At 34.9% G+C, this 12,434-nt stretch overlaps 2 protein-coding genes across 2 annotated transcripts; one reads left to right on the top strand and one right to left on the bottom strand.

Moving 5' to 3' along the window:
- The first annotated feature begins 408 nt into the window (after window positions 1-408).
- Window positions 409-2,945, top strand: LOC143625138 (E3 ubiquitin-protein ligase DIS1-like). The gene is made up of 4 exons (XM_077095578.1): window positions 409-419; window positions 1,007-1,224; window positions 1,302-1,688; window positions 2,451-2,945. The coding sequence occupies exons 2-4, from the start codon at window positions 1,012-1,014 to the stop codon at window positions 2,769-2,771; spliced, it is 921 nt and encodes a 306-aa protein (XP_076951693.1). The 5' UTR covers window positions 409-419; window positions 1,007-1,011; the 3' UTR covers window positions 2,772-2,945.
- Window positions 2,946-4,286: 1,341 nt separating this feature from the next.
- LOC143625190 (shaggy-related protein kinase eta) lies at window positions 4,287-7,822 on the bottom strand. The gene is made up of 10 exons (XM_077095617.1): window positions 7,767-7,822; window positions 7,127-7,219; window positions 6,991-7,050; window positions 6,560-6,907; window positions 6,418-6,474; window positions 5,728-5,868; window positions 5,485-5,631; window positions 5,309-5,392; window positions 5,111-5,212; window positions 4,287-4,611 (listed from the first exon to the last, which is right to left on the bottom strand). Exons 1-10 carry the CDS (start codon window positions 7,779-7,781, stop codon window positions 4,513-4,515), a joined length of 1,146 nt encoding a protein of 381 aa, XP_076951732.1. The 5' UTR covers window positions 7,782-7,822; the 3' UTR covers window positions 4,287-4,512.
- Between the last annotated feature and the right edge of the window lie 4,612 nt (window positions 7,823-12,434).

Raw genomic sequence — 12,434 nt, 5'->3', positions numbered from 1 at the left:
AAAACGTTTTTCCAGTGACCTGCAATTAACGATGTTAGGAACTTCATTGGTCACAAACCGTTGAAACAAACATAACTTTAGTTGAAACTAACACCAGCCAAGTATTAAGTTAGAACTATTATTTGTCGAGTTGAGATTATTTAAAATTAATATTAAAAAAGAAGAAGTTGAATATAAAAACCAAAAATAAGACAAGCAAGGTTTGTTTGTTTTGCTTGAAGTTTGAATCGGTGTTCGGTCCCACCTTCGTCAAGCATACTCGTCTTTCTTTGTATTTTCTCGAGAACCAATCCTTCTGTCCTTACTAAACACGAATATCCAACCCTCTCACCCTCTTTAATTTGAATCCATTCTTATATTATTCAATCCACATCAATCGCATTCAATTTTCACCGACATTTATTAGGGTTCGATTACAGGTACCCCTTTATTTAATCTTTCAATCTGTCGGCTGTTTATCCTCAATCGCTCTAAAGTTCCGATTTTTCGACTGATTGATTGTGGGTTTTTGTGTTTGGTGAAACTTGCACACCAAGTGTTTGATATTCGAAATAGTTTGTGGGGTTTTGTGGGTTTGTGATTTTATTCCGATTTTCAAATTTGGGGTTGTGGGTTTTCTTAAATTATGTGTTTTTTGTAATCTTTAACTTTCGGATAAATGTTATTGGTTAAGGGTATTTAATCTTGCTTATGAAATTGGACAATTGGGGCTTTCTTTATATGTATGACTGTCATTGTTTTGCAATTTTGCTATGAGTGAATTCTAAATGCTTGAATGATTGATGGGCGGTTTTATATTCATGTTTTCGTCATGTACTTAGGCTTAACTGTTAGGTAGACATTGAAGTTTGATGAGGATTTTCATTATTCTTGGTGTGATCATCATGATGACCTATCATGCTACTATGTTCACTAGATTAATGTGATCTTACTAAACTTGCTGGATGATATAAGTATGTTTGTTATCTAAAATTGTTTGTTTTACTGGCATATATGAACAGAAGAGGAATCATGTCATCAATATCTTATTATGACGACTTGCGAGATAATCCCGAGGTTATTGATCCTCCTCAACTTGAAGATGCAATGGATGTAATTGAACATGTGCACGCTCATGACCCGGTTCAAAACGCTTTAAAATCTAATCAACTCGCCACTAGCAGTGTGCGCGACCTATTGGAGTGTCCGGTTTGCTTGAATGCCATGTACCCTCCTATCCACCAGGTCAATAATCAAGCTCACATTTTTATTAATTGGTTTTTTAAAAAATGTGTAAACTGATACTTTTCTATTTGTTGTAGTGCTCAAATGGTCACACATTATGTTCTGGTTGCAAGCCGCGTGTGCACAACCGCTGTCCAACATGCAGACACGAACTAGGAAACATTAGATGTCTAGCACTCGAAAAGGTGGCTGCGTCTCTTGAACTTCCGTGTAAATATCAGAGCTACGGGTGTTTTGGAATCTATCCGTATTACAGCAAGTTAAAACATGAATCTCAATGTATTTTCCGACCCTATAACTGTCCTTATGCGGGTTCAGAATGCACTGTTATTGGTGATATCCCTTATCTTGTGGCCCATTTAAAAGACGGGCATAAAGTTGACATGCATAATGGCAGTACTTTTAATCACCGGTATGTCAAATCAAACCCTCATGAGGTTGAGAATGCAACATGGATGCTTACGGTATGTTTGTTTATCTTTCTTATATCGATTTTTATGGGTATTTTAGACATTTGGTTGATGATCAAGCATGGGGCTGCCCAAATAAAACCTTGGAAGCTCGCTAATAAAAGAGCCCGTTTGTAAACGAGCAGAGCCTGAGTTCATTTTGTGGGTCACTTGATTGGCTCGCTTAACTTAAAACCCCAAATCTTTAAGATCTTTAAAAAAGTTGTAAAAAGAAAACGAAAATAATACAGATAAATATTATAAAATCTTTAGTTTATAAATTTTGCATCATGTGTGCGTGAAAAAAAAATATATTCCTTTTGTCTTTTATATATTAATGAGTGAAAAAAAAGTAACAAGTTGGCTCAAGCTATTTACGAGCAGAGGCCGAGCTCGACTTTTAGGCTTGCTATAATATAGATATATAATAATAACAACATAATATAAATATATAGAAAAAAAAATAATACATATAACTTTGTAAATTCTCTAATGCATAATTTTTGCATTATGTGTATTTAATTTTTTGTCTTCATTGATATTAATAAGTGTAAAAAAGTAATAATAAACTACCGAGGCTGGCTTGAGCACGACTTTTCAGCTCGTTAAGATATGCGAGCCAAGCCGGCCTGTTTGGCTTCGAGACTGAGCCCAACCTGGCTCGGTTCGGTTCGTTTACACTTTACAGCCCTAATGAAACATGAGTTAACTGTTGAGTCAAAATTGCATTTATTAAATGCAAGAATCATTGAAGATCTTATTTTTGTGGCATTCCAGGTATTTAGTTGCTATGGTCAATACTTCTGTCTCCATTTTGAGGCGTTCCAGCTGGGAATGGCGCCTGTTTATATCGCTTTCTTGAGATTTATGGGGGATGATGACGAGGCGAAGAACTACAGCTACAGTTTGGAGGTTGGAGGAAACGGGAGGAAGATGACGTGGCAAGGTGTCCCGAGAAGCATACGAGACAGTCACAGGAAGGTTCGAGATAGCTTTGACGGTCTGATTATCCAGAGGAATATGGCACTTTTCTTTTCTGGAGGTGATAGGAAGGAACTGAAGCTGAGGGTTACTGGTAAGATTTGGAAAGAACAGTAAAGTTGTTTGTGAATTTGCTAGTGGTGGTGTGATAGGTGGTTTTTATGGGTTGTAAGGAGCAAACTCTCTTTGCTTGTGTGTGCTGGAATATTTGTTTGGGGTAGAAATGAAATTTTGGTGTATGGGATTTAGAATTAACAAGTGCATGACTGGCTATTGTATGCTTTTAGACACTAATATATGTATTAGGGTATGCGGTAACAAGAAAGGAGGTCACTGTCGGTGGGGTGGCCCGCTTTGTAACACTTAAAACAGTTAAACCTGTTGAGGGCTGACATACCACATATTCACAGATCCTAAATCAGACGTTCTGTAAATGTTTGGTTCGTTTTGATATGTCGTGAATCAAGTCAAGCTTAAATGGGTTAGAGTCTAGTTTAATAAATAAGCAAAGCCTGAATTTCATATTGGTTAAAAATAAGCTTGGCTAGATTCGTGTGTCAAAACGAACATAATAGTATGAGTATATTATTGTTATTTTTATTTAATATAAAAACTATGTAATCATATAGAATATGCATATGGTCATGGTAAAAATATAATTAAATGTATAAGTTCATATAAAAATAATAATACACGTGTATAAATAATACAATTAAATGGAGTATAATACAAGAGGATAGAGAATCTGCTAAAAAGTTTATCTGTATTGAGATGTATATTAGATTTAAATGTCGATTTAAATGAGGCAAGCCTGAGCCTAGTTCAAGCTTGAATTTTTTCCACAAGCAGGCTTGAGCTATGTTAAGCAACACAAGCCGAGCTAGGGTTTGGCTCGGCTACCCTCTATATTCTGATTTAGCTTATGAATTATGATGCTTCCATATGTGTCCGAAGTACCTCATAGAACACTTAACAATCCAGTTCAAAAGTGACAACTCACAACAGCTCATTATATTTGTTAGGTCTTGTTCAAACCAACCATCATTGTCTTAACTACTTGCTCTCTACTGTAATGATATGAACATTGTAGATTTTAAATCAACGACAATTGTAGCTTGTTTTTATTCAACTATTAACACGTATGAAGCCATTGATGACTATTAAGTGAGTACCAAAATGCGAGGACAGATTTTCTTATAAGTTTATTAACATATGAAAAATATTTAAAATTTAATACTTCAAATTATAATTCATGGAATATTTGCTTCAAACTCTTAAATAATGTCCATCTTTAAAAAACTAAAGTATTATGCATAATTAATAACTTTTATCGGTTACATATTTAGCTTTTTATTACACTCATTTTTGTTTCACCACCTGAAAACGTTCGAAATGTGACAAAACCAGTAAACCTCAAATCATAATGACGCTCAAGGTATGAAAAAACCAGTGAACCATCCGCGCGACAATGCAAGACCATAAACAAGCAAATGTTTTGAAAACAAGTCAAATAGGTGTTATCATTTACACAAACAGGAAGTTAAAACACAATACAACTACATAACAAATTACACAAGTAAAAAAAAAAACATCTCCTCCCATGATTTGTTTGTTTTCAGACAGCCAAAACTTTAGTCTTTGGTTCTTCTGCCTGCCTTGTTCTTCTTCTACTTTTTACTACTACACTTGGGCCCATCATACTATAAAGAAAATGGCCTTACTTCATCTCTCCTATTGGCCAGTCTAGAGAGAGAGAACACGATAACCTTAAGTCTGTACTTGTGGTCACGAAAGAAGATACGATGCCCACCGCTTCATCGACTGGAATCCCACAACAGAGCTCTATACATATATATTATTATGTCACAGCCGCAGGAGGCACAATTTGCAGACCAATTTGTCTCTTCACATGATCTGGAATTAGCCTGTTCACAAGATCTGGAGATGCTGCAGACAACTGCACCATAAACACAGTAAATCCATTGGTAACAAAACTTATTATCCTTTTTATAAATACTAGTGCACAAGATATGATTAAAAATTTCTATTTTTTTGTATGAAGCAAATTAGGAGGTTGTATTTGTATGCGTCCTTAAACAATTAAACTAGTTTTGGATTTGTTAATTTACTAATGATTAACCTCTAGACAAATTGGACCAAAGTTGGTATATCATTACATTTGTCCAAATTTGTGGTCCAAAAAAGTGGCTAATCAAATTGACTTTAATGAAGTAAAGCAAAACCTTTATTAAAACAGACACAAAAAGTGTCCTTTGAAGAGAAAAAGGTTTCAATTAATTAGGACAGCAAGAGGGTGCACCATTAGTGTTTTAATATAAAGAGACCAAATTCCATGAATGCGACTATGCATATTGATTATATCTAATTAAAGGTGCAAGATAAAAGGCATGTCTCAAGAGTAACTAACTATGTATACACATATACGGTATACCTACCTCTTGTTTGAAGTTGAATAGCGGTGGTAATGGTCGACCGTTTGGTAAACGAGCATTAGGTTGCCGAATCTCATCGAAGAAAGGATGTGCTATGGCTTCAAGCTGTATCGTTAAAAAAAGAGTTTTAGTTCCATATCCGAAACATGCAATCCCTGAATGAATAAACAAATAAACAAATAGTTGATTAGTAAAACTCACAGCATTGCAACGAAGGCTTGGAGAGTACTGCAAGAGCCGTGAAGCGAGATCAATTGCCTCAGGAGGCATCCGCTTATGAAACACCTATAACAAGATAAAATGGCCAATTAATTGTTATGACTATATTATATCATTCTGGTAACTTTAAAATAGTACTAAATAAAATAAACTCATACCTTGTGCCAAGGGTGAGCCTTTACTTGAGGAAACCTAAAATCAGTGTAGTTTGGATTCATACAACGAAGTTCTTCACGAGTCGGAGTGCCCAAAACCTTAATAATCTCCACAAGCTGATCGACTGCATTCTCTCCAGGAAATAGGGGCTAAAAAATAAATATAACCACAAAATTTTCAATATATTTATTATTTAAGTCTTATATGATGACTTTATATTAACAACAGTCACAGAAAATGCCAACCTGCCCCAAAAGAAGTTCAGCAAGAATGCATCCAGCCGACCATATATCAATAGAGGTTGTATACTCTGTCGCACCAAAGATAAGTTCTGGTGCACGATAAAACCGAGAGCAAATATATGATATATTTGCTTCTCCCCTCACCTGACATGACAAAAATACAAACATGGTCAGATGTATGTGGAGGTATATCTCAACTACATAGAAAAGGACAAAAAAAACGTATACATTAGCACACAAAAATATCAGTATCGCCATGACTTGAGTTAACAAAATTTATGGTTTTGATTGTTACTAATCCATCATGTACCATACATTATAGGGGTGTGCGTAAAACCGAAATAACCGAATCGTAACCAGAATAACTGATAAACCAAACCCAATAAAAAACCGGCGGTTTGGTTTTGCTATAACCAAAAACTAAATAGAACTGTAACAAAAAAAGCCAAATTTAAGTAATTTACGAAAAATATGGATTAATTATTAGTTAACAAAAAAATTTAAACCCAAATGGTAAAACTGAACCCAATATAAAAAAAACCAAAAACCGAAACTAAATGGTTTTCAAAAACTCAAAAACTGAATTTTTGGTTTTTTGTTTGGTTTGAGCTCAAAACCGACCCTGTACACCCCTACTATAATATTAATGAAAATCCAGAAATATCTCAGCTCTGTGAGAAAGGATAGACATACTAGCATTTTTGCACTTCCGAAGTCACAAATCTTGACTTGGTGAGTAACAGGGTCAACCTATGCAAAAAAAGACAATAAAATGAATGAGAACTAATGATTAAACAAAAGAACGAGATAGGAATAAAAAAGTATATGTTCTTACCAGGACATTCTGAGGCTTCAGGTCTCTGTGGCATACTCCAGTAACCATATGCATGTATGCTAACCCTCTAAAAATCTGATATGTGTAAAGTTTGACATAGATGAGAGGCATCCGCTGGCGTGCATCACTGTGATGCTTTAAAACTCTAAAAATCGTCTCGGGAACATATTCCATCACCAGGTTCAAAAAAAGCTCATCTTTGCTTGTTGTTGAATAAAAACAATGCTTCAATGACACCACGTTCGGATGGTCCATTGTTCGCATTAACTGTAATTCACGGTTCTTGTATCGTTTATCTTGCAAAACCTTTTTTATAGCCACAGTTTCTCCAGTTTCTAAACATTTCGCCTGAAATAAAAATATTCAGAATAAATTAAAGATGTAAATTTTTAAACTTTATATGAACTTGAACTCTTGAAGCTAACGTTTACCTGGAAAACTATTCCAAAGGATCCAGCTCCTACCACACGCTCTGCCATGTAACTGACCGTCTGCACAAGTAATAATATTACGCGTGCAATTAATAAATCATCACCAAAACAACGCTTTTTTCAATACGTGACATACCTGCTTTGGTTCTCCATTGTTACCGCCAATTGTGGTAGATATGATGTGACCAGTTTCAGCTCCGTTTCCATCAACAACCTTCGTCGACATTTCCTACACCGTTTATCAAGAAAATATGTTCAACAACTTGCCACCAACATTTATGCAAACTATACACCAAAAGAACAGACAAAATTAACCAAAAATCAACGATTTGCCCTTCAAACAGAACCAAACTTTGTTCATGATCTTTAACAATATACAGAAAAAAATAAACTAAATAACATCAAATCAGCTCAACAAAACCAAATGTAACCAGATTTCAACAGAAGCATCATAACAATAATAACAATAATTACAAAATCAAACCCATATAGTACATCATTGATCCAACAAAATTCAACAAGATCCCTAAATCAAACACAGATCCACGAAACCCTAACCCACTTAGTAATACATCTACAGTAACCAAATCACCTTTAATCTTGACCTAATTAACACAAATCAGCTCCAAAATCACAAAAGCAGTAACGTGGATCAATCTTTATGCAGAAAGCACGAAGCTTTTTTCAAGATTGGAAGAGCAATTGGATAACAGATCGAAGCAAGAATAGAATAACTTGAGGGGAAAAGAAAGAATTGTAGGGAAAGATGAATATACCTTATCATCGGCCATTGGATGATCGATCTGGTGGTACAAGAAAGAAAGATAGAATTTTTTTTAAGGAAAATGGAAATTAGGTGATGATGATGGGTATGAAGGAAGAGAGAGAAAGAGGAAGAGGACCCATTAGAGAAACAGCTCCATTTGATTACAGCTCGGCTTTCATTTGATTTGGTGTCTCTGTCTGGCTTCTTGAGATGAATAAAGACTAGTGAGGATCAATACTCCTTCCTACTATTCAATGGCTGAGTGGGTCCCACAGGGTTAGCCTTTATTATTACTATTATTATTATTATTATTACTAAAATAGTAAAATGTCATTATTTAAAGTAATCATTTGACCGTTAATAATAATAACTAGTTGCTTTAAACGCGTGTGTCGTAGCGGAGACGTGATGTGGACTCGGTTGGATATGGTTATGTTTGTTACGGTATCGTTTGTATCGTGTTAAAGATTGTGGGTTGTTTGTGTAATTAATGGAACTTGAAAGTTAAGTATATAATTAAATGAATCTTGAGGGATATGATATGTAAAAACTTTCAAAAGTATACACTTAATGGTAAGGATCCAATACAATAATCTATTATCCTATTACGTGCGCGACATTCTACAACGTTGATTTCAAAAAAACGTTTTAGCCCTAAAATCGCAACTACACAAGCTGGCCATTGCTCACATCTGCCCCCAACGATTCTGTCCACCGTTACCATCACCGTCACCGTCTAGCAAACCGTCAGTTTTTGTTCACAAGTATGCTTAGCTATTTGATAAGAATTGAGATTGGAATTGAAACCAATTGATTCGTTAAACTTTGAAATTGATTCAATTAATCATCAATTGAAGTTTCAATCGATCAATTTTAACTTTGAGTTATGGGGTTTAACCTTAAAAGCATTAGGTTTAACCTAAGCTATATTAATCAAGTTTATTTAAAATCAAGTTATAATGTCTTATAGCTTTCAAGAGAACCAACAACCTTTTACACACTCAAAAAAAGTGTATAAATGGTTGGTGGTCCATACTGGACATAATACCTTTTTTGTCTTAACCAAGCGAGTACAAAAATCGACTTTTACATCCATTATAAATCATGTTGACGATATCAAAGTCGTCACGTAATTTTTCTAGTGTGTGAAAGGTTGGTGGGGTACCTCATGTGGACCACGAATCATTCACACACTTTTTTAATGTGTGAAAAGTTTTGAATGTATGACAAGTAGGGGATACCTATAGTACTTTTTTATCTTTTAGTCTTGATTGTTTACTTATTCATCACTCTTTTCGTCCTGCGTTTCGATAGTGTTGCGGCAAGGGCTATGGCATAAAAGGCTGTTGGTTGAGTTTTTTTCTTTTTGCAAGCATATAGGTAAATTGGTATTTTACATGCATAAATGATTTTTCAAACTAACATCCATCTCAAGTACCAAAAGAATGACGAGCAAAGAATAATTTATTGAAGTTAGTAATAAAGAGTGATACTTCACCTTACCACGCAAACCATCTATGTAATTGACTCGTATATTAATCATGCATTTAAGTGTAATGTTATTTATATGTAATAACATGCTTATGGAGTTTAACTTTAATAGTTGAAATGTTTACTTAGGGTATGTTTGGCATAACTAGCTGGAAGGTGAAAGCTGGTAGCTAGAAGCTGGAAGCTGGTAGCTGTAGCTTTTTAGATATATTTAGGTGTTTGGCAGAGTAGCTGGAGCTTTTTAGATATATTTAGGTATTTGGCAGAGTAGCTGGAGTTTTTAATAAAACTAATTGGGTACCAGCGCGGTGCGGCGGAGTGCGCGCGCAACTTGAGATCAACTGCATAATCAGTGTCGGTACGTGATTCACTTGATATTAGTGCACGCATAACCCGAATGCAGACGTATACTTCGTGCAAAGGCAGCAAGTGTGTAATCGTGGCGAAAATCAAGAAACAAAGCTAAAATATACAGTAATTTTAAATAGATAGTTTTTTAAACCAACCTCTTTTGATTTGAAACCCTTTCCGACCCGACACCGTTTTAATCTGAAACATGTTCTGACCTAGCCCCTTTCGACCCAAAACCGTACCGACACGAACCGAACTAAATTAACCCTTTTTTATCGACTCGTTCCGACCCTAATTTGGTCTTACACATGACCTGAGCTCGTCTGACTCGGCTTGTTGCCAGTCATAACCGGTAAAGAAATATATCAATATCATACTCAAATTAAAGAGAATAAAATGCTCTTTTTTATGATGTAATGTGTTTAAAAAAATATTAACGTGTGAAAAAGTTATGGACTTTTTAAGAGTCATGGGGGTAGTTAGTTTTGAATAAGGGTAAAATATGTAACTATTATATAAATTAACAAAAGTTGATGAAAGTTCAAGTACCAAAATTGTAAATTCAATTGTAAAAGCTTGTAGCTTTTTCTCAAACGCTGGTAGTAGCAGTAACGTTTAGAAAAAGAACTTTTTCTCCTAATATAAAAGTTTTAAGCCCATTGAACTAAACAAAGCTTTTTGTTAGATAGGAGCTTTTTCTTACAAGCTTGAAGCCCCTAAAAGCTCGTTACCAAACATACCCGTAGTGTCATCATTAAAACCTCATTACACAAATGGTCCATGTGGTGTGTTTGTGTTACCGTTTTGGTCCTAACTTTTTGAAAACTACAAGTTTGGTCCAAATTGTTTGGTCGTGTGTAACACTTTAAAATCAGTTTTGAGTATTTGCTTCTTACCATTCAAGATGATTTTTCATGTAGAAATGTATAATACAATTTAAAATAATTTAAAATCAGTTTGAGTATTTGTTTCTTACAATTAGTGTCACTTTTTGTTCATTAGTTCTTAATTTTAAGTAAGCATTGCTGGCTTGTTTGTACGAAGAACTCTTAATCAAGTGATATGTATGGTTTGATTTTTGAGCATATATACGCATTTCAAGAATATGATTACCAAAATATTATGATTTGCTTACAATGTTGATTTGATATATATTTTTTTATGTGTATTTTTCTTATAACCTTGCGCTTCTATTTATTTTGTTGTTACATTACGCATTAAGTAAGGATTAAATACAGTTTGTTTTTACTATTTGATCATTGATATTCGAACAAGTACAACATATATATATATATACATATATATATATATAGGGGAGGGTTAACGTACAAATGAAATTAACGTGCTAAACATGAGAATCGAGTAAAATAATTATATGTACAAATAGAGTAATTATGTAATTATACCATAGAGTAATTATGTAATTACTCTATGATGTAATTACATAATTACTCTACTTGATTCTCACGTTTAGCACGTTAATTTTATTTGTATTTGATCCAAACCTATATATATAATATGATGTATAAAAATATTTGGTTTTATCTTAAAAAATTTATGTATCGGTATATACATATTTTGAATCCATGTATTTTTAAGCAGCAAAATAATTCGTTTTATCTTTTAGCAGCCACCGGTTTTTATAACAACCCATTATTAGAGGCAGATTTCATAACCTTAATATCAGATGACCAAATAACGATTAAACCAACCATATTTGAACCCCTAAAACTGGGAAGGATGGATAAGTATGCCATTTATTCTTATAGTTTAGTTGCTAAATATTAAACTCACATCTTCATTACGCGCTTACATTTTATTTTCTTTTTGTAGCGTGTTTGTGTTTATGTTGTATTATCTTTAATATGTGTTTAGCTTTTATTACATTATACATGTGTATGACTATAAACTAATGCATTCGTAAGTAGAATTGGTGGCCAATGTATTTGTACCGAGACATTTCCAGACTGAGAAAAATAACAGAAATAATATACAGTATATATTATGAGAGAATTAATTGTAACAATCTAAAATTTTGATTTAAAAATGACAAGTTATCAAAGTTAAGGGGGTCCAAAATACCCTTAAAATAAATAGAAACCGAAGCCCCAAACACGTATAGTATAAACTAGCTCGAAAAACAAGAAAATCATATTCTGATATCCATCGCGCTACGCGATATGAATAACCCAGAAGCCATCGCACTACACGATGGAACCGAAGAGAAAGCGAGGATGGGTGGTTTCGCGCTACGCGACGAACCTACACATCTCTTTGTCGCGCTACACACGTGGCCACCACAACCAAGTGACATGTGTCCAACCACATATTGGCAGGCTAGGTGGCGACACGTGGTAGGCCTAGGGTTGACAACACAACCCAGTGGGCGGCACCACGCTACGCGATGGCCGAACGACTACACCCGCCGCGTTACGCGACAGATTAAAATATTCTAAGGTAACCTAAGGCTTGTCGAGCTACCCGGACTCTGATCTTCGTCGCAATACGTGACGGAAGGAGAAACTCACCCTATAAATAAGGGCACGGGGTTGATGTCCAATTCATCCCAAAACACTTTCCTTTACACACATTACCTCGTAAGTTGTGCCAATTACCGATAATCCAACGAGCTCGTTTCTTGAAGTACGTGCAAGGTGGTAGAAAAACCGACATTCCCTCATCACGGTCAACTAGTAGAAGTATTGTCCGCTCAAAGCCTAGGCATTTCATTCAAATACCCGCTTCAGGGTATGGATTCCGCCTAAGTATTTATATTACTGGCTTAGACCTTAGTCAAAGTTCTTGTAACATCCCGGATTTTCCACACCTGTATTTG

This window comes from Bidens hawaiensis, unplaced genomic scaffold, assembly GCF_021521415.1.
Source record: "Bidens hawaiensis isolate Kalapana, Puna unplaced genomic scaffold, B.hawaiensis_p1.1 tig00004020_1, whole genome shotgun sequence".
NCBI classification, from domain to species: Eukaryota; Viridiplantae; Streptophyta; class Magnoliopsida; order Asterales; family Asteraceae; genus Bidens; species Bidens hawaiensis.
The sequence above is the reverse complement of the archived record's forward strand: the minus strand, read 5'-3'. Positions and strand labels throughout refer to the sequence as shown.